The 27,942-nt window shown below is 52.8% G+C and overlaps 1 protein-coding gene across 2 annotated transcripts; it reads right to left on the bottom strand.

The window, feature by feature from the left end:
• Positions 1-2: 2 nt before the first annotated feature.
• Positions 3-27,942, bottom strand: Kiaa1522 (KIAA1522 ortholog). 2 transcript variants are annotated; one of them, XM_038335243.1, is made up of 7 exons: positions 27,741-27,942; positions 6,421-6,591; positions 6,278-6,333; positions 5,909-6,029; positions 5,010-5,123; positions 2,390-4,915; positions 3-1,942 (listed from the first exon to the last, which is right to left on the bottom strand). In XM_038335243.1, the coding sequence occupies exons 4-7, from the start codon at positions 6,018-6,020 to the stop codon at positions 1,935-1,937; spliced, it is 2,760 nt and encodes a 919-aa protein (XP_038191171.1). In that variant the 5' UTR covers positions 6,021-6,029; positions 6,278-6,333; positions 6,421-6,591; positions 27,741-27,942; the 3' UTR covers positions 3-1,934. The 2 variants fall into 2 exon arrangements, with proteins under 2 accessions (XP_038191171.1, XP_038191172.1); XM_038335244.1 differs by lacking the exon at positions 27,741-27,942 and adding an exon at positions 17,443-17,550.

The following is a 27,942-nucleotide window of genomic DNA, read 5'->3' as shown; positions in this document are numbered from 1 at the left end:
GCCAAGTTTCAGTCATTTAATTAATACCTTTTAATGAAACACAACTTTGTCACGTGTCTCAAGCTTCTGAGAGGGAGTGGGGGAGGGCTGTTTATATAGACATATCAAAGACTCAAAAATTTACGGAAATATATATATTTCTCTCTTCTAACATTCTTATGCAAACTACAAATCAGAGGCTTTTATCTCTCCATTTGCACAAGGTCCAGCTTATCTACCCCAGAGGACAAATATTAATTGCCCCTCTTAAGAATCTCCTTTCTTCTTTGTACTCTGGCCCACCCAGTGGGGAAACAAGCAGAGAAGATCCCAAATTAGGGCAAGAGCTCCAGTAACCCTGGAGGGGGAAGATGCTGCTTCCCACCCCCAGCAGCTCCCAGGTCTCTACTACCAGGGCCTGGTTTGGATCCTGGTGCAGAACAGTGCTTACTGAATGATTGTCCTCCCTCCCCACCTCATGGGACAGTGACATCCGCCTAGCAGCAGTCCCCATCACACTGGGCAAGGGAAAGACAGTGACAAACAAGCAATCCTAGCAAGAGGGCTAAGGGTCCTGACCTCTCACATTTCCCCATTTCTTGACAGGAAAGTCAGTAGCAAGGGGTTGTGTCGCTCCTGGTAGTGGAGAAGCTAAAGACCAAGATCTCTTGCCAGGCTCAAAGAGGTGGCCCTAAAGGAGGTACAGCCATGAGAGCTGCTAGACTCCAGCCTACCTAGAGGTGGCACAGGCTGACAGTAAGTCACTAAATTCCAGGAAGGGATTAGTAGTAGAGGCTGCCATCTGGGGATAGCCACCAGCCTGCCTACTTAGGATCACTGGGTATTCCCCCTTGGACTTCCCATCTTGCTGTTCAGCCTGAGCTCCCTTCACCTGGCTGAACAGCAGCTGCAGAAAGGACATGCACCAAAGAGTAGAGACAGGTCAGAGAAGGAATGAGGGCCAGGCCTGGGCCCACTGCCCAAGTAAGCCCCTGCCAGGCCCTCCTCTCACCTTGGCAGTATCCCCTGCCAAGATAAAACACACATCCCATGAGCTCCTGGCTCTGAAGTTGTGCCCATCCACCCAAACCCAATCAAGTGTCACAGGACAGGTGCCCAGCATGCCAAGATCCCAGATGGCTTCCTGGTTTTTGGTTTCTTAGTGCAGTGCCCACAGACCTCTGGTTCTTCCTCCCCTCATCCATGAGTCCCTCCCCTCATCCATGATTCCCCTATAAGGAGGAGCACCTGGCAGAACTGGAAGGCAGGAGAGTGGTTGGTGGTAAGTTGAGGCACAGGAAGGCTAGCCCCCTCTGTACCTTTTGTGCTTTGGAATTCCACAGCCCACTCCTGCCACCAGCCTGGGAAGCCTGTGGGGATGACTTGCCCATCTCCAAGAACTAAGGAAAGGCATGGACTGGACTGGCAGAATGGACAGATTGGTCCCAGCTGAGGGCTGGCTACCAAGGACTGATTCTGCCACCCTGTAAACAGGCTCTTGGAATGTGGTTTCGTGAGCCCTGGAGGATGGACATGCAGTCACTTTGCAAAGGGCTTTGATTCTGGACTACAACACACGATTCCCGACATGAGACAAAATAAACACATGTTCTGCTCCCACCTCTGTGGCCTTGCGGTGGGAGTGGGCGGTGGAGGGTTGGGGGCACAGCCACCCACTCCCACCAGCTACCTTCTTCAAGATGAGGCTAAGGCCAAGGCTGAAGGACTGCTGGAGGGGAATCCGTTGAGGAAAAGGCATGAGGGCGAGGGCAGGGAGACCTGGAGGATGGACATCCTTGCATAAACATGGAAGGCTGTGGAGATTAAGGCTGCAGGCATCCTTCCTTAGGCTAAGTGCCATGTCCTCTCTTCCTTGTAGCTGCTCGGGTCCCTGAGAGATTGTGTTCCTGGGATGGGTCAGCAGTGCCAGGTGATGATGGCCAGACCAGTCTCTTCTAGGGATCTGTGAGGAAAGGGACACACAGCAGGCCTGACAATAAAGCCTAAGACACATGCTCACCCAACCTTTCTTTATCCCCTCCCTCACTTCACCGATGCTGGGCAACACTTTTTTTTTCAAGACAGGGTTTCTCTGTATAGCCCTAACTGTCCTGGAACTCGCTTTGTAGACCAGGCTAGCCTCAATTCAGAGATCCACCTGCCTCTGCCTCCCAAGTGCTCGGGATTAGAGGTGTGCTCTATCACTGCCCCCCCAGCATTGGGTGAAACACTTTCAACAGACTAGAGCATGGGTGTCTCTGCCCCATTTTACAACATGAGATGGGAAATGATGTGAACAACTGGAATATATACTCAGCTGGCAGTGTTTGTATCCCATGTACCCCTCCTCCCTCCGATTCCTATCACTAGTGACTCCAGAGAACCGATTCTGCTCCAGTGCTTACAGTACCTGAACCAGCAGGGGGCATCTTCTCTGTACCAGCCAGCTGCACACCTCCATTCTCTGCCAGCTCCCCCTTAGTCCTGTCCTCAGCGTGAGGGAGCCCGTTGGTAGATGGAGCAGTAAGAGACTCAGCCCTAGGAAAACTGGGGGAGGGAGGAGGGACTCCCACAGAGGGTTTGCGGGCCACAGGTGGAGGAGCCTTGGAAGGCTTTTTCTGGGTCTGGGATGGCCGCTGCTCTGAAATGCTCCGAAGTTCAGCCACCAGATTGCGCTGAAGGTCAGCCTGGGCCTCGGGGGACACGGGCCGCTCAAGCTGCAGTTTTTTGGTGCCCTTGGAGAAGATGAAGCTGGCCTTGGAGGCAGGAGATTGTGGAGACCGTGGCTCTGCCTCTGGTGGTCCAATAGACAGAGAACTTCCAGGGCTCTCAGTGGCAGCCAAGCTGGAGGCTTTGAGTCGGACGGCAGCATGGAGCCCAGAGGAGGGGGCAGGTACTGGGCTAGCCCGCCCTGACAGGGCTCTTCGCAGTGGCTTCTGGGGGGCTGATGATCCTGGAGATGAACTTGGAACCCCTGTGGAAGCACCCACAGAGCGAAGCCGTACCATCTGCAGGAGTGAGGGTGTGACCAGAGGTGTGCCAGCATCCTCCTTAGGAGCCCCACTGTTCTTGCCCACAGAATCTTTCTGAGGGAGCTTGGCCAGAGGTTCTGAAACAGAACTAGCTGGAGGTGGAGGAGGTGGAGCTGGTGGAGCTGGTGGAGGGGTTTGGGTATGCTGGGGTGAGGTTTGGGATGAGCTAGCAGCTGAAGGGGTGGCAGCCAGGGAGCTGCAGGGTTCCAGAGGGCCAGGCTCCAGGCCTGCAGAGAAGAAGACCTCTTCAGGTGGAGGAAAGTCAGCCATGGACAGGTCCTGTTCCTCAGGGGCAGGTGGTGGTGGTGGTGGCCAGCTGGAATCTGGGAGGGACTCCTCAGCAGTCTCTGGAGCAGGGGGGACTTCCTCAACCACCTCAGGCTTCTTACTAGGAGGTGGGGGTGGGTGGTAAGACGGGGGTGGGGACGGTGGGGGTGACTGGTCTTTGGCGGCAATGGGAGACTCCTGGAGCGGAGTCAGGGTTGTCTGAGGCATGGAAGGGGATGCAGAAGCTAGCCCAGGAGCCACAGCAGGGGCAACCACAGCAGGGGCATCTTGGTTAGAGCTCTTGGTCTTGGACGGTGGTGGAGAGAAAGGAGCAGGCACCTTAGGATGAGGAGGTATGACAAACCTGTCACCCAAGGGGGTGGACATCTGTGGACCAGAGCGGTCGGAGGGAGTAGGGTCTGAGGAAGAGGAACACAGAGATGTGAGGGAAGAGGACACAGAGGCCCCAGGGGATCGAAGGGATGTCACTCGATCTGGTTTAGGGGGCTGAGCCTTGCCTGGGGAAGCAGGAGCACCTGCCAGACCCTTATGAGGGAGAGTTGGGGTACCGCTTTGGCTTGAGTATCCACTAGAAGGTGAAAGTGTCCGTTCTGGGGAACGTGGAGGACGTCTGGAGCCACCTGGAGACAAGCCAGAGCCCCAGCTGCCTGCTGAGCTGGGTGGACAAGCTGCTGCTCCCACTCCCGAAGACCCACCTGTGGTGGGTGGCCGGGGCAGCTGTGGTTGCAGCTTCCGCTCAGGTTTGGGCGGTAGCCCCAAGGGCCCATCGGGTACTGCGGAGCCCCGCTGATGGAGGGAGTAGGTCCGGCGGGGAGGCGGGGGAGGCCGTTTCATCTTACGCAGCGACACACTCCTGCCAGACAACTGCCCACTGCTGCGGATGCTGGCTGTGTCTGAGACCTCAGCAGTACTACCCCCACTGGGGGATCCCCTCCCACTACCCCCCGGAGGAGGGGAGACTATATTATTGCTAGCTACAGAGCCCTCTGGCTGGCCCTCAGAGCCCCCCTTAGAGGAGAGAGTGGACCCATCAGACACAATGGTCTCAGAGGACTGAGAGTGACTCCAGGTGTCACTGGACGAGGACGCATGGCGGCTGCGGGGCCGTGGACTTGAGGTTGAGGAGAAGCGGCCCAGCGAGCGAACAGAAGCTGGACTAGCAGACAGCAGGCTGCAGCGGCTCAGAGTGCGCAGGCTGCTGTGGCCCAAAGCCACCACATCCACTGTGGGCGGCAACACAGCATGTGGGATCAGCTTGGACAGGTAGGTGGCTTGGGGCGAGATAGACATGGCTGGACTCAACGGCTCTGGAGGTCCTGCCCCTCCTGTCAGTCCAGGCACTGCAAGAGACATAGGCCGGATCAATGGTGGTGGCCGGGTTCCCGTGGATCGACCAACAAGCGTGTCATCATGGTAAACACGGTCAATGTGGCGCTGTAGTATAGTCTCGGCATCAGTGCCAGCCTCCGTTTCTGCCTCCAGAGCCTGCAGGGACACCCGGACCCCCGTCCCTAAGGCCAGGCCTGGGGGACGACCATCCACTGTGGGAATGCGGACAGCATCCCGTGGACCTTGAGGCTGTGGAGTGCCTGGGGCCTCACGATTGTTGCGCAGGCCTGAAACAGACAAGGAGATGGAGTGAGCAGAGGAGCTGGCCAGGCTCTCCGTCCCTCTCCATCCCTCACCGCCGCCCACCTAACAAGGGCTCACCAAGTTCCTTCTGCACATGCTGAGGCAGCCCCAGCACCGTGCTCCTCCGCTCCCTCCGTCGCCGCCCTGACTTTCCAGATTTGGGAAATGAGTCATGGGGTCTGAAGGTGGAGCCTAAAAACCAGCCCAGGGGAGAAAAGCCATTAGCGCAAGGTTCTGAGCACTCCAGAGCACGCTCTGTGCTAACGCAGTGCTAGTAAGTGCTCGGCAAGGCCAGGGTTAAGGCCTCTGGAAATCCCCTTACTAAGTCAACAATGATCTTTCCATTCAGTGAGCACTTCTTATTACTTAGTGAAATATTATGTCATCATATTAAATGCTAGTCATTACAATAAGATGAATGCTCTTAATATCCTGATTTTTTTTGGAGCAAGGGGTACTACTAAGATTGAACCCAGAGTCTTACACATGCCTCCTGAGGCAGTCCCGAGCCAGTCCTTTGGCGTCTGTTTTGAGATGGGGTCTCATACAGTCTAGACCTGCCTCTAACTCACTATGTAGTTGAGGATGACCTTGAATTTCTATTTCCCAAGTGCTGGGATTACAGGTGTGTACTAATACAAGGTTTTATATAATGCCAGGGACTGAACTTAGGACTTCCTGAATGCTAATGCAAGCACAATACCAACTGAGCCAATCCTTTATCATTTGTAGAACTTCAGTCAGACTCTCAAAGAAGTGAGGAGTTTATATTCCTGGCCACCCTGCAGCTAGGATACCACAAATCCAGGTTCTCGAACCCTTAACTACCTTGCTTTGGGTCAGTGTCCACCATGGACCTCCAAGAGGATAGAGGAGAGTGTCTCCTAAATTCCCTAAATCACTAAGCCTGGACGAGGAGGAGAAGGGGAAGCCCAAGGTACTCCCCGGCCTAGGAATCCCAGCAGCTGGCAACACACCTCTGCGCTGGATCATTTCTGAACGGACGGAGAGAGCATCCTCTGCCGTGGAGCTCTCGGTCATGTAGGACTTCTGACTGCAGAAGGAAATGGTGTCTTCATCCGGCCCCATCTGGGATGACTGTTGGAAGAAGATCAGCTTGGACAGGCTGCCTCAGGCCTCTGGCTGGAATTTTCCCTCACAGATTCTCCCAGCATCACCGAGCACTGAGCAGGTACCAGATGGAGCAAGCCTGGACTAGCTGTCAGAGGTCATTTGATCTACCTCTTCAACATACAGAAGAAATCAATCCAGGGAGGCCCAAAGCCATGCATGCTGGAAGCTAAGTCAGAAGGAAAGAGCAGGGCAGAGCTGGGCACAGGGCTCACCTGGATGCTCTGGGTGTCTCCATGGTCCCAGCCACCCTTGCTCAGTTTCTGTCTTTCTAGAAGATACCAGAAGGGTGTGTTGGCCTAGGCCCCTGACCCCTAGGAGCTGAGAGCAGCACCAGAACAGGGCAGCGGAGAGTTACCTTGGTGCTGTAGGGAGCGGAGCCCCTCCTGGGCCTGCGTGTGCAGCTCCTCCAGGTGAGGTGGTCTCCCGCTGGGGAAGAAGACATTGTCCTGGTGTTCATCTGCTGCAGATCCTGGCCCCTGGCTGGGCGCTGCACTCTGACATTTCTCACTCTCAGCCTTGGCAGAGCCTGATGGGATGGGAGGAGGAAGTGAGACCCAAAGACATACGGGTACTGGAGATTCCTAAATACAGTAACACAGGCAGGTAGCGCACATACAGTCGCTGTCTACCCCTGTGACACAGACCCCATGCATGCACACTAACTATGCCCAAGGGTGCGTATATCTGAGTAATCACAACACATAAGGAACCACACAAGGTCAACACAGAGAACACAGACCCACTACATCCATACAACATTCCCAGGCTTCTGCTGTGTTTACACATGAACACTATTCAAGTATAAACCCATGACTGTACCTATGCCAGCTTCCACAGACCCACATGTGTGTACTATTCTGCGTATACACAGACAGTGTCTAAGGTTCACAAACTGCATCCGTGAGTCACTCAGGGCTCTACACAGACGTCCCTGAAACACACAGCGCCCACAGCAAATACATTTCTTGTCTCTGAGACATGAAGCTTCATTTTAAAGGAAAACAAACCACCTTCTTCAAACCATCCCTTGGCCAGAGTCCAAGGAGAAGATGCCACGGAAAACCAGGGAGCTGTCAGTCTCAATCGGGGAGGATAGGCCAGGGACACCTACTCACCCATATGGCTGCCCTCTGGGGAATGGGCAGGAGAGGGAAGAAGAGGGCTAAGGTCCCTCAACTCCCACTGGGAACTTAGCCTCTCTTGGGGGAACAGGCCAGGTATGGGCTCTCCTGGAGGCCCTGGCCTGGCCCAGGTCCAGAGGAGCCAGGGCTCTATTACAGAGGATCCTGTTACAGGCTCTGCCCACAGAGGGGCTAGTCATCTAATCCTGAGGATGGGGGCTGCATCAGCACTTTGCAGTCCCAGCCCCTCTTTAAATGAAAGCCACAACATAAGCAAAAGTGCTGGGCGAGTCATGTGACCTTGGCAGTACCCCAAAGAGGGGCAGAAACAAACAAGGCCTTTAACAGCCCCGCCCCAAGAACTGGGTCCCTAGTGCAGACGCCTGCCGCTCCCGCTTCAGTATTCTTCAGCAGAGGACCTGCCCCAGAAGTCACAGGAGTCTCCCGAGTCAAAGATGAGAGGAGCCCCAGGGGGTCTTGGGCCTCCTGCCCCCCCATACTATGATTTTGCCAGTGGAGAAACAGGCTCCAGTGGAACTGTAGCTACAGTCACAGCAAGCGGCTGGGGCAGCCGGGACAAAGTCTGCATTCCCAGAAGGGACCCTACCCTTGAAAAGCCAAGAAACTCTAACTCCTCCCGTCAGAGTCCAGGTCTGACCGCCAGCTCCCAGGCAGAGAAGTGCACCTGGTCTCCTCCAAGTGAGGTCCCAAGGCACTCTTTCCTTGCTGCTCCCACGTAGCCTCCCACCCCTGAGACGACTCAGGAGGGGGCTTCCTTCTCTCTAAGCTGGGATATTGAGTCACACCCAGTAAGGGAGTGGGCACCCCAGCGAGCAGACAGTCTGGCCCTAGGGCAGCAGATTCCAAGGTCAGAACACCTGGTCCGTCCTCCCGGATCCCAGGCAACACTCAGACAAAGGCGGCAACAAAGCCGCTGGACAGAAGCATGGCTGCACACTCAGCGTGTGGCCAGCCTGGTGACCAGCACCCCCAGCCTCATCATTCTTCCTAGCCTTGGCCCCCACGAAATTGAGGGTCTGGCAAAGGGAGCTGTCATCCCTTCCCTACCCTGCCCCCACAGCCACACCCACTCACCCTTCTTAAACACCTCAAGAAGGGCCGAGAGGTGTCGGCCCAGGAACACTACCATGCCTGCAGCAGATGGTCCCCAGAGCACCAAACAGCACTTTCAATATAGCCCAGCCCCAAGGGGACTCAGGAGATTCAGGGACGCAAAGCAAGCTCCCAGCCAGCCAGCTGCACAGCACAGTTCCAGCAGGAGGAGGAGGGGCTGCTCCAGATTCTCCTCCCACCTTTGCAAAAGATCCCGCCCATACACTAACGCCACCCCCATACTCCCATACAGGAGGCAGGGAAACTGAGGCCCAGAGACTGGGTGCTTTGCTACTGAGTAGGACTGGAGGCAGCAGAGAGAAGACACACAATGCCAGCTATGGATCACTGACTCGGCCCCCAAGTTCTTGTCAAAACATTTGGGTGCCAGAGCTAAGGGAAGGGTCCCAGCTGCCAGATGGTAGGTGGAAGAGCCACCAGACCAGACTTGGCATGGTGCCTATGAAGACCCAGCCATCCTGGCTAATAAGGTAATTTTCTGAGGAAAGAGTTCAGTTCACGGAAAATGAGGCTTGTGAGGGTGGCAGGGACAGAGCTGGCTTCAGAATAAAACACACAGTATGAGGCCAGGGAGATGCCCAGAGAATCGGAGCAGCCAAGGGCAACAGCTACTCCACTCACGTGCTTGCAGAAGAACTTTCTTGCCACTCCCGCAATGTGATTAGAAAGGCTGAGAAACAGACCTGTTCCTTCAGCTACAGCTCCTCCCAGGAGCCACCCTGAGAAGTGCTCACCAGGTACCAAAGTAAAGAATTAGCCCAGAAGCAACCCTTACGTGGAGTTCAGAGAAAAAAAAAAAAAAAAAAAAAAACTAGAGGTGTGCAGGGAAAGGGAGGGGAGGACTAGGGAGGGGAGACAGGAGAGGAGTTAGCAAGAATGTTTGGTTTGGGTACAGACTCAAATCTACCACACAAACTGTGACCTTTCATAAAAGCAAGGTCAACATCTGGCATGGCTTGGCGGCACACAGCTGTATTCCCAGCACTCAGGAGGCTGGGGCAGGAGGGTGGTAAATTCAAGGCCATCTGAGGCTACCATAGTGACTTCCAGGCTAATCTGGGCTACACAGCAAAAACCTGTCTCAAAAAAAGGGGGGGGGGGCTTGGTAGGGCAGGTATGGAAAAATGGCTCAGTGATTCCAAATGCTTGTTACTGCTAAGGAATCGGTTTCTAGGGCTCATACTGGGTAGCTCATGACAAGCTGCTTGTAACTCCCTCCAGGACTGGACAGCTAGCTCCCCAGGCATCAGACAAGAAGGCCAGGTACACAAACACATAGGAAAACTGAATGAAAATGGGCGGTGGTGGCACACACCTTTAATCCTAGCACTCGGGAGGCAGAGGCAGGCGGATCTCTGAGTTCGAGGCCAGCCTGGTCTACAGATCGAGTCCCAGATGCCAAAACTACACAGAGAAACCCTGTTTCGAAAAGGAAAGGAAAGGAAAAGAAAGGAAAGGAAAGGAAAGGAAAGGAAAGGAAAGGAAAGGAAAGGAAAGGAAAGGAAAGAAACAAACATTTACGGGTCAGATTACGTGGCATTGAAGCAAGTGTCTACACAACAACCTCAAGAAGTGTAGGCTTGCTGGGCGGTGGTGGTGCACGCCTTTAATCCCAGCACTCGGGAGGCAGAGGCAGGCAGATCTCTGTGAGTTCGAGACCAGCCTGGTCTACAAGAGCTAGTTCCAGGACAGGCTCCAAAGCCACAGAGAAACCCTGTCTCGAAAAACAAAAAACAAAAAACAAACAAACAAAAAAAGAAGTGTAGGCTTTTTTGTTTGTTTGTTTGGTTGGTTGGTTTTACAAGACAGGATTTCTCTGAGTAGCTCTGCTGTTCTGGAACAGTCTGGCCTCAAACCCAGGAGATCTGCTAGCCTCAGCCTCTGGTGTGAAAGGCAAAACCTGTTTCAATAGCCCTGGAGGCAGGTTCTCTCCTAGTACCTCAACAAGGACCCAGGAGACTTGGGAGCTAAAGACTTCCTTTCCCAGAGCAGGGCAGTTCCCCTTAAACAGAGAAAAGGGGGCTGGGCTCCTGCTAAATTGGGGTAGGATGACTTTAGCTCAGAGGTCCTAGCCCCACAGTTGGCATTCAAGGTCACAGCTGCAAGAAAAAAAAATCCCCAGCCAGAGCCAAGGTGCTTATTCCTGATAACATCTGGTGGCCCCAAAGCCTCTCCCCCTACCCAGAGCCTGTTCTGACTGTGGCTAACTTAGGAAGGGGCTCTACAACCTGAGTATCTATTAGGGAGGGGCACCTCACAGAGATGATAACAGGGGTATGGGAGGGGCTTTCCAGGGCCACTTCTGCCTCCAGCCTGCAGAGACCTTGAGGCACAGGCTCTAGCTGCCACCACCCCCACCTGCCTAGGGAAAGAGGCCTACAGCTCTCAGAAGCCTTCCTGCTCCCAGCCGTGTCCCATCAAGTGTGGCACACCAGGAAGTACACAGTAAGCTCTTGAATGCAGACACAGCCCATTGCCAGGGGCAGAGGATGTGCCCTGAGAACGTCCCACGGCGGCCACCTCCACACATGGATACGTCCAGGACTACACCAACAAAGCTTACTCAGTTGTCCCCTCCAGCCTACACCCTGCTGGACTGCTGCAGACCCACACGGGGCCTGCCAAGTGGCTGCCTGTACAGGAAGGCAGGTGTGTGTACTTGCTACCCAGGGGCTTTCCTGAGCCTGGGGACAGGGACAAGGGCCTGTCTCCCTCCCTCCAGAGCCACACTCACTTGTGCGCATGCGCGCATATTCTCTTGGCAACATCCTCTATGGGGTGAGGCCTCAACCTGCCCCATTCCAGAACAAGGGGTGGGGGTGGCGCACCCACAAGTGAACAGGCCTGACTCAGGGGAGAAGAATGAGGGGGGAGGGTACATCTGGCCAGGTGGCCTTGCTCAGGAGCTGGCACCCTCTGGCCAACCCTCTGCTCCTGTCTTTTCTGCCCTTGGCCACCTCGCTGGCCAGGATTCAGGGTATTTAAAGGGTCTTGGTCTCAACCCCTCACTACATCCAGGTAGACAAGCTGAGGACTGGAGAGAGGGAGGTTTCTTCCAGACGCGCATTCTAGAGGCAGAGGCAGAACCAAGCGTCCTAGTTGCTCTTCCCCCCCAAGGAAGCAAGACAACAAAGGGACCAAGCCTACTGACTAACTCAGTGGAGACACCTTGATGCTAACAAACACTCTCTCTTCCACCATCAGCCAACAAGGTGAAGTCTGCCTTTTTATAAAGAGCACAAGGAGACTCAAGGGGAAGAGACTTCACTCGCTGAAGGTCACCCGGCCAGGAAGTTGTGGATCCCACATTTAAATCACACCAAATGCCATGGCAAACCCAAATCTGTTAATCAGCAAAGAATAGCTAGAGCTTCAGAACCTCCCTGACCAAAAAAGGTGTACCCCACCTCTGAAAATGAAAAAGTTACTTCCCTTCTCCCAGAGTCCAGCTCCACCTCCGCAGGGGCAGAGCTGACAGGCCAGGCCAGTTCTAATGTAAATATTGGGGGGCAGGGAGTGCCTGGAGCTTGATCGTGTCCCACAGGGTGCCCTAGGGGGACAAGCAGTAGTAAAGGGAGGAATTAGCTACGATAATATAATAATATAATAATATAATATAATATAATATAATAATATAATAATATAATAATATAATAAATGTCCTAATAAGTTTCCAGGTCAGCATTTGCCACAACAATGACATAATCACCCCTTCGGCCAGGGAATTCCGAATTTCCAAACGAATTTCCAAACCCTTTCTTTTTTTTTTTTTTTTTTTTTTTTTTTTTTTTTTTTTTTTTTTTTTTTTTTTGTGGCAAATGCTCAGGGTTAAATCCAAACCCTTTCTTTCGCTCCCTCGAAGCATGATTATCCCCATTTTATGGATGCCAGAGAAGCAGCCAGCATGAATCGGTGGGGGAAAGGCTAAGATTCAGAAACACTGGATTCCAGGCTCTGGACAAATAAATTAGGTCTCCCCGCCTCCGTCTGCTCTTCTCTGAAGTAGGACTGATGTCCACCTCCCCTCAGAGTGCCTGGGGATACAAAGAAAGTCACTCACCAGCTGCTGTGGTGATGACACCTATAATCTCAGCACCTGCGGCAGAGACAGGAGGACTACCATGCCTTTGAGACAGCCTGTCTCAAAGAGGGGGCTAGAGAGCTGGCTCAGCAGTAAAGAGCACTGGCTGTTCTTCCGGAGAACTGGGGTTCAGCTCTCAGCACCCACATGGAGACTCACTATCATCTGTAACTCCAGTCCCCAGGGAATATTCTGGCGGCACAGCACACCTGGTGAACAGACAGATCTACAAGTACTCCATAACTATAGGCGGTCAAGACACCCCTACACACAAAGTAAAAAGATAATTAGAGAGAGAAAAGTAGCTAGCTACACACGGGAGATATGGCTCAGTGGCAGAGCACTTGCCCAGGCCGCATTGAGAGGCTCTGGGTCTGATACCCAACACTGCCCATAAAAGAGTTGATTGGACTGGAGACGTAGCTCTCCACTGATAGAGTGCTCACAGGAAGCCCTGGGTTTGATTCCCAGTACCGCATAAACCGCAGCACAGTGGCCTGTGTCTGTAATACCTGCACTCAGGATTTGAGGCCAGCCTGGCTATGCAAAGCCCTGTCCAGAGAGAGCTCCACAACCCAGCATAAACACACAGTGTTGGATCAGATCTGGCCTCAGCCTGTCCAGGGCGTGGGCAGAACAGAAAAGGCCTTTCCACTCACAACACCGCAGCAACTAGTATTCCTGAAGACCAGCCGAGCGGACACTAAGTCCTTTTGTTACTGAGGCACACCTCAAGGGTCAGTGACTTGCCCAGGTCACAAAGCTCGTAAAGACAGAAGAGTCATGCTGTGAACCAGCTCAGACTAGCTGCAGAGCCACAGTCTTCCCTTGCAACCAGCAGCTCACTACCCCTGCCCACTTCCGGAGCTCTCCTCCAATCTTAAGTGGAGTTAATGACCATTAAGATAAAGTTTGATAAAGCACACTTAACACCAGCTTCCTCAGTGACCTCGGCCCTTCTGAAAGTCCAGGCCCAAGCACAGGCAGGCTCCAACCCTGGGAGTCAGAACTAGCAGGCACTCTGGCTGCCCTTAACTGCAGCTTCTCCATTGTTTGTAAGCCTGTTTCTCCAACTATAGTGTGGGAGAGACAGTCTCTAAAAGGTCCTTTTGCATGTCTTATTCTGCCCCTAGAAGGGGGACAGTGGTCCCCCATTCAGGATCATGCATGAAATATAAAGGTGGTCCAGGGGCTGGAGGGATAGCTCAGCAGTTAAGAGCTCTGACTGCTCTTCAAGAGGACCCAGGTTCAATTCCCAGCACCCACATGGCAGCTTGAACTGAACTCTCTGGAACTCCAGTTCCAGAGGATCCAACACCCTCACACAGACACACTGCAAGCAAAACATCAGTGCACATAAAATAAAAATAAATCATAAAAAAATGAAAGGTGGTTCAGCTTATCACAGACACCTCAGATAAATCCCTTATCTGGAAGCCCAGCACTTCCACAGGCAAGTTCAGATATCGCACAGTTGGTCACAAGTCTCCCCCAAAAGAGGAAGGGGGACCAAGGGAGTGGCCTCTGCCTCCTCCCAGTCTTGGAACTTAGAAGGCCTTAGGCTCTCCATCTCTAGAGGCAAGGAGAGGTCACAGGAAGTCCAGACAGTCTGACCCACCAGCTCCTTCCCTTGGTCTCTCCACCTGCAAGCTGGAAATGGTAACTCCCCCAGGCCTTGTGTGCCTGACAGGACAGTGCAAGAGAACTGGAAAGAGGGTGGGAAGACAGGTGGCTCTCCTGAACTCTGTCTGCAGTGCTTGGTCCCCGAACTGCCCTAGACCAGGCACCCTGCTAGCCTGGAGGACAAGTTGTACTGGACACTAAAAACCAGGACGCAATGTCTTTTTAGCCTCACCCACTCTCCCAGGACATTTGACCAAGGCAGGCCTTCACCTTCCTTAGATCAGGGCTTCCCTGTCTCTCTCTAAGCCCTGGGGGCCTCAAAACCTAACTCCTGCCCCTCTCGACCAGTGCTTCCTAGTCTCGTGGGCTCCATAGCACCCAAATCTCCCAGGGCTCAGGTTTTTTCTGTCTCAGACCTGTGGACCATAGTTACAATGTGAAACCCATCTACCCATGAACTTGGGCTGGAATCACACTTTAGCTCTCTCCTCACTAGAAGCATTGTGAAAGTGATTTCACTTATCCAAGCTCTCTGCCTTGCCCTACATAAAACAGAGCGAAGATGAGTTTCTCTCTTGTTAACTGTTGCAAGAGAAATGAATTGAAGAGAGATAGCATTATTTTTTAGCCTTATTTTTCTCTGCGTTAACATCTCTGATGCCATCCCACAGTCAAGCAGTCCTCTGTAGGCCCTGCTCTCAACATCTGATTAATCCCAGGTATTGTCAATTCTGCTGCCTCCTCCCCTCCGCTCCCACAGCCCCCACCCTGTCCCAGCCCTCACCTCATCACCTCTCCCCTGAATTACTGCAATAGGTTCTGAGTTTCCACTCTCACAACCCCACCCCCTACCCTAACCTGCCCTACCTGCACCTGTTACCCTGGAGCCATCTTCCTAACACACCAGTTTTGTGGGCTCCTCCCTTTTTTCAAACACCTTCACTGGCTTCCAATGGTCTGGATTCTCCAGTGATCTCCCGCCACCTTACACTTCCTCAGTCCCTTTTCACAGACTAATAAAGTGTGCAAGCATTCAAATTCCAGTCCTACACCTGGGCCCCTGCTACTGAGAGAACAAATGACCTTGAATCTTCAGGACAAAGGGACTGAAACTTAGCTGGGCCTAGTGATCCACGCTTTGAATCCCAGCACTTGGGAGGCAGAGGCAGATGGATCTCTGTAAATTGAGGCCAGCCTGGGCTACAGAGTGAGTTCCAGCACAGCCAGGGCTACATAGTGGGATCCTGTCTCAAAAAACCAAAAGGGTCCTCTGGCTTCATTAGCAATCCAGAACTAATCTCAACCCTGTAGTTACTCCAAAGCTGAGTTCAGAACTTTGCCTTCTCTGTCTAAAACTTACCCCAGCACAACAGAGTTGATGTACAGCCTGGGATAGTTCCCAGCCCTGGCACTGGTGTTGCCTTGACAATGCTTCTGGCTTCTTAGCAACACCTTGGAGCCTGATTAGCTGTGGAGCTGCAGCAGGTCAGTAGAGCACAAGAGCTGCTGGAAGCCAGAGTGAAACAGGACTGTGGAAGCCAGGCCTAGTGGCCCTGCCTATAATCCCAGGATTTGGGATTACCGCTTCATGGTAAAAGGATGAGGCCAGCCTTAGCAAGGTGAGACCCTATCTCAGGGACAACACTCCATCCTTCAGGCCCTCGCTGTCATGACCAACTCCAAAACCACCTTCTTAAGCCTTCCTTCAGTCACAAGCTTGTACCAACACTTGGTTCTCAGGAAACAAACACATCAGATCAACCATCAGAAAGCCAATAAGAAGCCCTGCCCAAACCCAGTCCTGGTCGCTCAGTGTGGCTTCTAGAGCGAGAAAGAGCCACAGCCAGGACTTCACAGTTGACAGAGCGGGGAAACTGGAATTTCTGTGAGTCCACATGAACAATATTAACCCTTTCCTACTGGTTTGGCCATCATTACAATAACTCAAACATTCAAATGCAAATGACCTTGAATCAAGGGAGGCCCTTTCTCTAGACCCCAATCTCTTCATCCTTGAAATGGCCAGCCAGAACCATAAGGGTCCCAGGTCACCAATGCAGAGGTTCCCTCCTTTCAGACAGGCCCAGTGGAGGAGCCAAGGAAATCCAGGAGACCAAAAGAATCTGAGCAAGGTCACCAGCACCTCTGGCAGTGCCACACTGAGGACAGACCCCCCTCTTCTCCCCATCTAGGCTTCCCATCACCCTCATGTGGAGAGCTGATGGAGGAATGAGATCACCAGGCTCCATGCTGTCCTCTAGGAAAGTGGGCCATCCTGAGAATAGAGGTTCCCACTATAAGGGCTCCCCATCCCACTTCCTCTTGGATTCCTCCTTACCCAGAGGAGTGGGTAGCATTCTTACAACACCTGCCTCTATTGAAGACCCCCTTTTTTGAGGGGGGTGCAATTTTAAATCCATCACCTTGCCCCTCCCCAGTCTCTGCACTTACAAGGTGAGAAAACCGGGCACCCCCTCCAGAACCCTTGGGACTCTGGGATATCCAGAACTGCCACACTGACAAGGGAAGACCAGGAATGCCATCTCTCAGCCTTGGGATTGGAGGCCTTCCTCATTCCCTAGCCCCCACCCTTGGAGACTGGAATGTGACCCGCGGAGGGATCCCGCAGCACGCTGGGAAGGGCTGCAACTGCGTTCCAGCCCGGTGGCTGCATTGAAAGGGGGGGTAGACGGGGAGGCGACCTCGGGAACTGCGGGGGGTCTGGAGTGAAGGAGAGAGGATGCTGTAGCGAGGTGGGGGTGGGTTCAGAGAAACAGTAAGGCTCCCGATTGCGATCGCACCAGATGAAGGAGGTCCCCAGCCTTCAGCCCTAGTTTCCTGCTTCTCCCTCCCACCTTTGTCTCCCCTCCCTTCTGCAAACTTTCAGGTTGTTGGGGCAAAGGTTTGGAGAACGTGTGTGTGTGTGTGTGTGTGTGTGTGTGTGTGTGTTGTGTGTGCACGTCTACGTGTGTCTTAGGACCTGCCTGTGAACCTGTGTGTACAGCTGGGTGCCTAAGACGTTGGACAACTGTACCTACATGACTCATGTGTATGCCTGTGTCAACCTGAGCGTGGGTGTAGCTCATGTGGCCATGTATGTAAACCCTGTGCACAGGTATATATGTACCTGTGCCTCAGGACAGTGTCCCGGTGCCAGTATGTGGGTGTGACTATATGCGGTTTTGGTCACTGCAACGACATACATGAGAATGGGTGTTGTATGCAAATGTAAAAATATACGCGTGCCCGCCCGCGGTCATGAGTGGGTATGTGTGTGTCCGTGCGCATGTGAGGGGTGGTATCTGAGCGGATTCCCGGCCCCCCACTCTCACGCCTACCAGGCCCTGGGAGGGGAAAGGACGGCGGCGGCAGGGACTGCAGGGACCCTCCTCCCCGTCTGCCCCGCCCCCACCCCTACCTGCCGGCCGCTTCGCCGATCGCCCGAAGCGCCAGAAGCTGCGGGTCCGGGGGCCGCTGGGGGCCTTCCTCTTGTGGTGTGAGTTGCCCATGGTGAGTGCGGGAGCTGGCGTAGGCACCCGAGCGCGGCCCAGCCAGCCCGGCTGCCGGGCCCGCAGCCCCGGGAGGGAGGTAGCGAGACGCGCGGGCGGCCACCGCGGGCGCCCCCAGCCCCAGTCCGGTCACGCCCCCTAGTGCTGCGGCCAATGGTCACGCCGAGGGCGGGGCCGAAGGAGGGGCGGGGCCTGGCGCGCGGCCCTTCCGCTCCACCCCTCCAAGGGACCTGGGAGACCTGCTGAGCCGCCCCGCCCTGAGCGTTCGGGAAAGGGCTCTGGCTGTCCAGGTTGGGTAGGCGGATCGCGGGTTCTCCCAGCCCAGTGTGCCCTGCCTTTCTGGGAGGACTGCAGTGGAACTAGAAGAACTAGGGGCTGTCCTGTCGTCCAGACAAGCGGGGGTCGGACCCCTGCTGCTGCTGAGCCCACCACTCCGTGAGTGTCACGTGTTTATGTATCGCCTTTCTCCTGTTACTGGCACATGTATCAAACTAACTGTATCTGTGTACTTGGGGTGTTAAAAATTATAGTAGTATCTTTTTACTTCGTGCTCAATGTGTGCGAAGCCTGTGCTACCAGCTTTCATGCGGTGTTTCACTTCATCTACAAAATAATTCTACAAGGTAGATACTTTTGTCGTGTGCATTTTACCGATGGGGAAACTAGGGTTCCTTAAAGTCAGCTGACTGAGAGCATCCATTAAGTACAGAGCTAGGAGCCACATCCAGACTCACCCGAACCTACAGCTTTCCATGCCTTTCTCTCTGTTTATCTGTCTTTGACCTTGAAGAATGAGTACCTGGACATCTATGTGTAACTGCAGACATTAATATAGCTACATATTTGTGTAGATGGATATATATACCTTCTAACCTAAACATTTGTGTTGTCTCTGACTAGTATGTATGGTGCATGTGTGTCCATGTAACTCTGCCTTCATATCTGAATGTGTACTTTGTTTTGTTTTGTTTGTTTTTCTAGACAGGGTTTCTGTGTAGTTTTGGTGCCTATCCTGGAACTCTCTCTCTCTGTAGACCAGGCTGGCCTTGAACTCACAGAGATCCACCTACCCCTGCCTCCCAAGTATTGGAGGCACCACTCGGCCTGAATGTGTACTTTCTGTGTGTGTCTGTTTGCTTAGCACTGTGACTGTATTGCTCAGGGTAGCTGAATATCACTGATTTGTATTTACGTTTGTAACCATCTGTCTGTGTATGTGTGTGTATATATATATATATATGCATAATGTTTGTCAATAAGACTGTTTATGTTTTGTGTATAAGTATGAATGCAATCGTGTCTGATGCCTGTGTGTGCATGTAAGTATAGACATCTGAAGTCACCCATGTATCACAATGCAAAACCCACACTAAGCCTGACCGCTTCTGAAAGTCTCCTAGGCTACCCAAGGGCCTTACCTCTGTCCTCACAGCTGCCCTCAAGCAATGCCCTGCATACCACTGCCCCACAGCGTGGACAGCAACTCTCCATCATCATCATCACCATCATTTTTACCTAACCTCTCAAACTGGGCTAGGAGTTCAAAGCCCTTGGTTCTAGTTTGGCTGTAGTTCTGCCAGCTGAGCAAGCCTTTCTACTACACTATACCACACTGCTGGAATGCCCAGGGATTCCAGGACATTCGACTCCCTTCTTGCTAAATGAGAGAGGGTCAAAGCTGATCCCAACCCTCCCAGAAGCCCCGTACCTGAGGTTAGCAACAGTGCTGTCCCTGAAGAGCTGGCATTTTACTCCTCTACAGAAAACATTGTCTGTATACCAATCAGTATGCAGTCTCGCCACTGTGCACAGAGAACAGAATCCTGTACCGAGCTAGGAGAGGACTGGCTGGCTGGCAGGTAAAAGCACCAGCTGACATGCTTTACCAACTGAGTTACAGTTCCCATGAGCCACTTGGGAGGACACCAACTCCCATTAGTTGTCTCTGCCCTCCACACACATGCTGTGGCATGCACACGCAATAAATATATAAATGAACACGTCAAAAGGAAAGAGGCAAGAAAGATGGAAGAAGACCATACAGATCTACTGCCTCAACTCTTATTCACAGATGAAGAAACTAAGGTACGTAATGGAGACAGGCAGTGTGTGGGAGCAGAGCAGAGAACACTCGCAAAGTAAGTGCACATCTGTCCTTTGGCATGAACTGAGTGTGGACGTGCCTGGAAGGGTATTTGGAGTGAAGGGTGCCATGGCCACCAGAGGCCCCTGCCTGTCACAGAAGCCCTCTCTCCAGCTATGTCCTCATTCTCAGAGCTCCAACTACACAAAGGGACTTGGCCCTCTCTAGTGTAAACCTCCAAACTTCACATCTGCTGGCCGCTCTCCTTGCCTGGAAGACTCCTTTTCATTTCATTATCAAAGCCTTGCTTGACCCTTGGCTCTTCCATGTACCCTTCTCTCTGGCCCAACTTTCTGTACCTCCCCAAGTATTACCAACCAAAAAAATATCCACAATAGTAGGAACTCTGTGTGTCATCCTTGGCAACCCAAGCTCAGCACATAGTAGGTGTGCCCTGTGTGATGCTGAGTCTGGCAAAAATGGAGATGGTGAGGCCTGCTTACTATGTACAGAAGCAATAGTGTGGCTCTTGTGTCTGTCTGGTGGTGGTAGTGGCGGTACTGATGGGGGTAGCAGCAATGGCACATTAGTGCTTTTTGTTTCAAAGTCAAGACCGGCTGCAGGATCAGGGAAGAGCTTTAGCCCCTGGCTGCCACATATGGGTAAGTAGGTGGGTCAAGAGCCCAGGAACCACATGATTAGCCTTGAGTACTTTGTGAGTCCACCTCCACTTGCAGAATGGGGGCTAGAGGCTAGCAGGAGAGAACATCCTAAGCAGACAGGAGGCCTGACATGGTTATCTCCTCCCACCCTAGAAACCCAGTAGGTAGATACCCTGCCACAAGATTCAGGTTCGGTGCCTGTGCAGGCCAAGCTGTCCCCATAGCAGCTGTGCGTGTAGCTAGGGCTGCAGCAGCAGTACTTTGCAGAACCAGCCGGGAGGACAGAGGAGCAGAAAGACAGAGTGGGCTGGAACACTGGGCGAGGTGGAGGATTTCATTCCTCCTGCCCGAGGCAGCTGCTTTCACCTCCTTCCTTCCTGCTTTTAGCCAAGCAGCTGGATGTAGCCCTGGGGGCTGTGGACCCACTCTCCCCCACCCCACCATGCTTAAGCCAAACACTACACAATGCTTCCTCTCATTCCAGTTCTTCAGCTTGTGACAGGCCAGGAGCAGCTGAGAGGGCTCTGAGGGTTTGGGAGAGGGGATTTCCAGGAGTAGGGGAGGGTGTCCTGCTCTGCTCCCTGCTGATGTCATCGAGGGGGGCGGTGGATTCTCCTGGTCATGGTATCTGTCAGGCTACCCCCATTCTCCAGTTCAACAGACCCTGTGGCCAATGCTGCTTCCGGAGCTTGGGGTGAGGGGTAGCAGTTGGGGAGAGCCCATAGACTGCAGCCTCTTCCAGGCCTGAGGGAGGTTCAAGCAAATGGCTGGATGCAAGAGGCAAGAGAACTGGAACAAGGCCTGAAGGTGTCTGAGAGAGGGAAGGGGAGGTTCCCTGAGCTCCTGGCTTCCTTCCTTCTCTTCCCTCCCAGGTAGCGGCACCTTTGTGGGAAGGGCTTTTCTGTTTGAAGTCTGAAGAAAGGCCTGGGGGAGGCTAAAGTCAGCCCCCACCCCACATGGCTGGGGTTGGCTCCAGTCCCTCACTAAGACCCAGCCAGTTCAGGTCAGCCTCCCAGAGGAGTTAGGTCCTTGACCAAGTCAGGCCCTCCTCTGGGGGCCTACCTGTAAGTGCCATGGGGGGTTCAGGTCCTTGAGCAAATCACCCCTCCTCGGGCCTATTTGTAAGCACCATGGGCGTTCCTTATAATAGCAGTTTTAACCATCTAGGATTTAAAGCTGCCCATGCTGGATCATCAATGACCCAAAGTCACTTAGTGCTGGGCCCTGTACTGGGCAAGACCAAGGCAAGAGCCATTCCACCCAGCTCCTGTCCTCATGGTACCTGGATAGTAAGGTATAGTGACAATGCAGGTTTCCCCACAAAACTCCAGAGAGTCAGCCAATGACCACCTAATCCCAGTGCCACAAGTCCCTTTTCCCCAGCTTCTTCTCACCCCTCAGTTCTACTGCACATGTCACCTCAGGGAGACTGTCCTTGACCTCCCCAAAGGATCTCTGGTTTAGTTTTTTCAAACAGGGTCTTATGTAGCCCAGGCTGGCCCCCAACTTGCTGTAGAACTGAAGATGACTAAATTCCTGGTCCTCAGCACTCGGGAGGCAGAGGCAGGCGGATCTCTGAGTTCGAGGCCAGCCTGGTCTACAAGAGCTAGTTCTAGGACAGGCTCTAGAAACTACAGGGAAACCCTGTCTCGAAAAAACAAAACAAAACAAAACAAAAAAAAAAAAAAAACAAATAAATTCCTGGTCCTTCTGCCTCTACCAGCCAAGTGCTGGGACTGCAGACTCTGCCCCACACCTACCTCTGGTCATCATTTCTGGCCCTTCGTTATTTGTTCAGCAATTGATTCATCCTTCCTAGCTGGCACTCTCTCAGATTCTGAGACTCAAGAGGGCTGAGACTTCGCCTCTCTTGTTGATGCCCGGTTCAGTGCCCTGGCACACAGGAGGTACTGAGCATTTGCAAAGTTAGTCGTCTCCCTTTGCTGTCTAGACCCAAGGCAGGCAATACCCATCCGAGCACAGGGGCTAGAAGATGCACAGAACAGCCACTCTTCTGTAGTGGAGGGAACCCTGCCTCCATAACCATGGCCTGGGCCCCCAAACTAAAAACCTGGGCAGAAACGCCACAAAAACTCTCCTAACCTTCAGTCTCTTAGACAGGGTACTCTAAAGGCTGGGGCTGTATGTACTGTTCCCCAGGAGTATCCAAGAGATGGGGACAGTGGTGCTGGTGCCCTCAAGGATGACTCAATGGATAGAACGATGAAGGCCAACACATCCTGGGGAAAGGAATGCACATCAAGTGACCACACCTGAGAATACGTGAGATGCTATAGAAAGGCAAATAGATCCAGCCTCAAGCAAAATGTGCCCAGAGACTTTGGTCATCACTTTGTTTTAGGTGATAAAGACAGTCACGCAACAGTAGTCTTTAATCCCAGCACCCAGGAAATAGGCGAATCTCTGAGTTTGAGGCCAGCCTGGTCTACAGAGTGAGTTCCAAGTCAGCCAGGACTACATAATGAAACTCTGTCTCAAAAAAAAAAGGGGGAGGGGAGAGGAATGGGCTGGAGAGATGACTCAGTGGTTTAGAGTATTGTTGCTCTTACAGAGGACTCCAGTTCAATTCCCAGCACCCATGTGGTGGCTCATGACTATTAGTAACTCCAGTTCCAGGAGATCCAACACCCTAACACACTCTTCTGACCTCTGTTGGCACCAGGCACACACACATGCACATAACATACATACATTCATACACATAAATAAATCTAAAAAGTGAAATTTAAAAAAATTGTTTGTGTATGTGCATTGATGTTTTGACACACACACACACACACACACACATATATGTCTGTGTGAGAGTGTCGGGTCCTCTGGAATTGATTGGGGTTGCAGACAGTATGGAGCTGCCTTGAGGGTGCTGGGAATTGAACCCAGGTCCTCCTCTGGAAAAGCAGCCAGTGCTCTTAACCACTGAGCCATCTCTCCAGCCCTGTTTGTTTTTTGGTTTTTGGTTTTTTTTTTTTTTTTTGAGATGGGGTTTCTCTGTGTAGTCCTGGCTGTCCTGGAACTCATTCTGTAGACCAGGCTGGCCTCAAACTCAGAGATCTACATTCCTCTGCCTCCTCAGTGGTGGGATCAAAGGTGTGCGCAAAAAAGAAAGGGAAGAAAGAAAGAAAGAAAGAAAGAAAGAAAGAAAGAAAGAAAGAAAGAAAGAAAGAAAGAAAGAGAAGAAAAGAAAAGAAAAAAATCAAGGCTAAAGGATAAGGTGACTCCACTGGAGTCTAGGATCTACTCAGGAAACAGTCATCCTAGACACTCCACAGCCCTATACCAAGGACAGCCCTCCTGCAGCCAGTGGCCAAATGGAAGGCAAGGAGTTCCTAGGGTGACCTCTGCTGGGCCTCTAGGGTGAACTCTGCTGAAGGAGTTCCTGAATTCTACCACTGCCCAAAGGGAACGGGAGGAAAACAAACCCCTACCCCCAGGATAGTCCTGCCGCAAGCTGTCTCCTTAGGAACTCATCTACAATCACATTACTAGGGAAAGTATGGCCCTTGAAGATTGTCACGCAGTGCCGTGACAGATGTCATTTATCATTTACACCGACAAGGGAGAGTCTCAAGTCACGTGTCCCAGGCTGGCCTAACCACCCTGTGTGTCCATGAAATAACCTTGAACTCCTGACACCTCTGGCAGCCACCTCCAGAGCCCTAGGCTGATAGGGGTGTACCACCACACCCAGTTCATTCTGTACAGCAGCTACAGAGATCAGAGCCAGTGCCCGACCTATGCTAGGTGAACTCTACCCACTGGACTACGGCCCTATCCCCAAGCTGCCCAGCTGCCAGTCTTTAGAAAAAAAAAATTATTTTACGTATAAGAGTGCTCTGTCATTCTGGGCATCAGATCCCATTTCAGATGTGAGCCCTGAGACACCAGGTACAAGCTGGGAATTGAACTCAGGACCTTGGGAAAAGCAGCCAATACTCTAAATCACTGAGCCACCTCTCCAGCCCCAAGCTGTTAGTCTTGGCCTCAGGCATTCCCATCACTCTGAGCAATGCCTGACTGTGTAAGTACTAAAGACCCTTTCTCAAATGCAAGAGATCAGTGGACCTTGGGCAACTTGCTTCCAACCTGAGGACTTTTCCACCTGTACTGGTGAAAACTGCTTACCTCCAAACACAGAAAAGCCTGCAGTGTCTGAGCCACCAGCCTTCTGTTGATTCTCCTCCCCCTTCGAACTGGCCCTTCTTCCTGCTGGCCACCTCCAGAAAGCCTTCCCTAGCTAGCCACCGGACCTGTCCTGGCCTCGGTCCCAGAACACTCCATCCCCACATACTTGTTGAGGTGATCTTTCCGGAAAATATAGATTCCTGTTTGCTTTTGCTTTTTCGACTTCCTCTTATGTCTGCCTCCTCCTGTGAGACAAGGGAAGACTCCACCTTCTGTGACTCCGCATCAGTATGAACATATGTGTCTGAGATGCGATTGAAACATGGACTAAAATGAACTAAACCAATGTCCAAGTCCTCAGCATCCCACACGAGAGGACTGCCATCGCTGGACCGCACTCCACAGTTCACAAAGAGTTCGCATGGCTGCTATCTAAAGGATTCCTGAACACCCTAGTTTTACGATATGGAAGGGTAAATACGCAGCCTGTGTCTTGTAGCTCGAGGGACAGCAGGGTATTTCTCGTTGGCCTCCAAACCCACTCCTACCAGACTCGTGTTGACTAAACTTATAACAGAATCTAGCAACCCCTTGCCTTCTGCATTGACTTTTCTTTCCTGTACGTTTTCTGTCCTCTCTTGTAAGAACCTTGAATCAAGGCTGCGTCCAGGGAAAGGTCACAGAGAAGTTGCTTGTCCGGTGTCACGGGTCTTAGTAGCTGTATGAGAATTGAACTGCCTGACTCTCGTACTGTTCCCACTCTAACGAGTTCCCTCAGCTCTCTCTGGGCTGACTCCTGTCTGTAGAGCGAGCTTTGTAAGATCTCCAAGTCTCGCCTGGCAGTGGTGGCGGGCACCTTTAATCCCAACACTCAGGAGGAAGAAGTAGGTGGATCTCTGTGAGTTCGAGGCCAGCCCAGTCTACAGAGCAAGCTCCAGGACAGCCAAGACTGATTCACAGGGAAACCCTGTCTCAAAAAAAATAAATAAATAAAACACAAAACAATAACAACAACAACAAAAAGCTCTCTAGGTCTCAGCCCTGGGTCTTCTGGAGAGTCATGTTAGTTTGGGAGACTTCTGATTTTCATTTTTAATCTCAGTCTGATCAAATTAACCATTCACTGCCACTAAGCCTCGGGGTTTTCATCTGCAAAGGAGACTTTTTTGTTGTTGTTGTTGCTATGTAGCCAGGGCTGGCCTCAAATTTATTCTCCTGCCTCAGTAGTTCCAGTGCTGGAATTCTAAGTGTGCAGGGCTCTGCAAATGGGCTCTAGTGAGGAAATGGATGTAAGTCTCCCGACACATCCAGGGTAGTCAATCAATGTCAGATTTCTTCCTCTCCACGTCTGAAAGGGGAAGTGCAAGAGTCCTGCGGGAAGACGTGCAGCTCAAAACTCCACTGCTAGCACTGTCTCCCACTTTACAGTAGAACAGCGAGGGGCACGGGGACCTGTGTCTCACATCTCTGGCTCTCAGAATGAGATGAGGCCTTCCTGTCCTTCCAGAAAGTTCCCTCCTGTATCCCTCCTTCCCCAAGCTCCATCCTGACAGCCATTTGCTCTGAAAGAGTTAAGCCTCCAGCCTTCCCTTCTTGGCCAGTGGAGATTAGAGAGATCGGATTTATTTCTCTTAATAAACAGAAAAGAAGTTGGGCCAGGCAGGTGACAAGGAAACAGTCGGAACAATAGAAGGCTGAAGCAAAAAGGAACAAGACTGCCCTTGGAAGGACCCGGGGCCACCGCCAGACCTGGGAAGACAACAGCTCAGGGCAGAGGGTGTCACCCATGCACGTGGGCTCAGTGAGGCCGACATGCTGCCCAGAAAGCCCAGTGCCACTTAATACCAAACACAAGGCAGGATGACCCCAGGAGGCTGGAGTATTGGCAGCCCTCTGCCTCCAGGCTGGTTGCCTGGAAAATAAGAAAGGAATCCACTCCCCTTGGGGTAGACCACCATACCCTGACAACCCGACCACAACCCAGTCAGCAGCAGTTCTAACGCAAGCTCTCCTAAGGGAGAGGGGAATGACTTCACCCTCAACCCCAGTGGGGAACCCCAGGACAGACTTCCCCTCCAGTTTGGGGTTGCAGAACACCTGGAAACACCCCTCATCCAAACCTTCCCTCAGGGCTTAGCCCATTCATCTCAGTCCCAGCGCCCTAACTTCTATTTGTGGCAGGGCCGCAGGGAAACAGGGCCCTTATCCAAAAGGAAGATCAGGCCGGATGCAAAGCACAAGAGGTTTTCCACCCTCTTCCTGACCCCTAATGTTCCTTCTAATTCTCCAGAGGTGGTTAAAGGACACCGGAAAGGTAAACACGGGTAGATGGGATGGGCCCTGACCCCTCCATTCCCTCACCTTCAGCACTGGGGCTGGGCAGTATAGGAAAGACACTTCCAGCGGCAGCCAGCCTTCTACTCCCTAGCAAAGCCTAAAGGTCTCCCCCACCAAACTGAAGCCAGAAGCAGATGCAGGAAAAGCCAAACAAGTGGCCAACATACAGTGACCCTAACAGGGATGGGCCAGGTCCTTCCCCGTTTCTCAGGCTGCCCATCCCTTAGGTTCCAGGAAGAGCCATGGGCTCAAAACTGCATGAAGACTAGGAAACAGCAAACAGCTGCTAGACTTCACCCAGCCTAGGCACAGCCTCTCAATTTAACCTGGACCTCAGTTTCCCCCTTTCTCAACAGCAGCAGGTCCCTACCAGGACTAGGGAAAGGAGTGAGTGAGGAGGATAGGCCTTTGGTGATCTCACCACCCCAGGAGGTGGATGTTTGTGGTTTGGCCCAGGTAAGGAAGGGGTGGGGGGTGAGAAAAGCTAACAGTGGTTAACAACCTAAGGTAAAGGCCTCTAAGCTGAGTCCTTTGTGGGGCTGGGAACCAGGATCTACCTGGAGGGCAAAAACTCCTTTGGAGCAGGTTGACCTTAAAGACCCAAAGAGACGGCCACCCCAAGACCCAAGGCCACCTACCTCTCCCATTGGCCCCAGGCCAGAGTCAAGTCTCTGACCCCCTGACTCAGCAGAGGGCAGAACCTGAGAGAGCAAGGGGAAGTGTATCTCCACTATGAGGGCCAACCAGCCGACACTTCCTGCTTCAGCCAGGGGATCCCTGCCCCAGACAGGGGTCTCGACCCCTTAAAGTTGAATAGACTGTATCCCTGGAGCGACGCAGGACCTATGTTGGGGTACCCTAGGTTCTTCACTTCCTCCAACACCACTGCCTAGAAGACAACCTTTCTACAGAGGTCGACCCCCCAGAGGACCCACCCTGCCACACCCTCGGAGCGCTCAACCCAGGTGACCAGCCACCTTACCCCGGCCTTTGCCCTTGGCCCGCTTGGCCTTGTCGTCTGCCTTCTTGGCCCGGGGGGTGGCCGAGTCGGCGCCCTCGGCCCCGGCCGCCTTCTTCTTGCGCCGTTTGACCCGCAGCCAGCTGAAGGCGCGGCGGAGGCCGGAGCGGGACTTCTTCCTGCGCGGGGGGCCGCCGGGGCTCCCGGGCTCCTCGGCCGCAGGTGC

The sequence above is a fragment of the Arvicola amphibius genome, chromosome 6 (assembly GCF_903992535.2).
Source record: "Arvicola amphibius chromosome 6, mArvAmp1.2, whole genome shotgun sequence".
Classification (NCBI taxonomy): domain Eukaryota; kingdom Metazoa; phylum Chordata; class Mammalia; order Rodentia; family Cricetidae; genus Arvicola; species Arvicola amphibius.
This window is presented reverse-complemented; position numbering and strand designations above follow the sequence as displayed.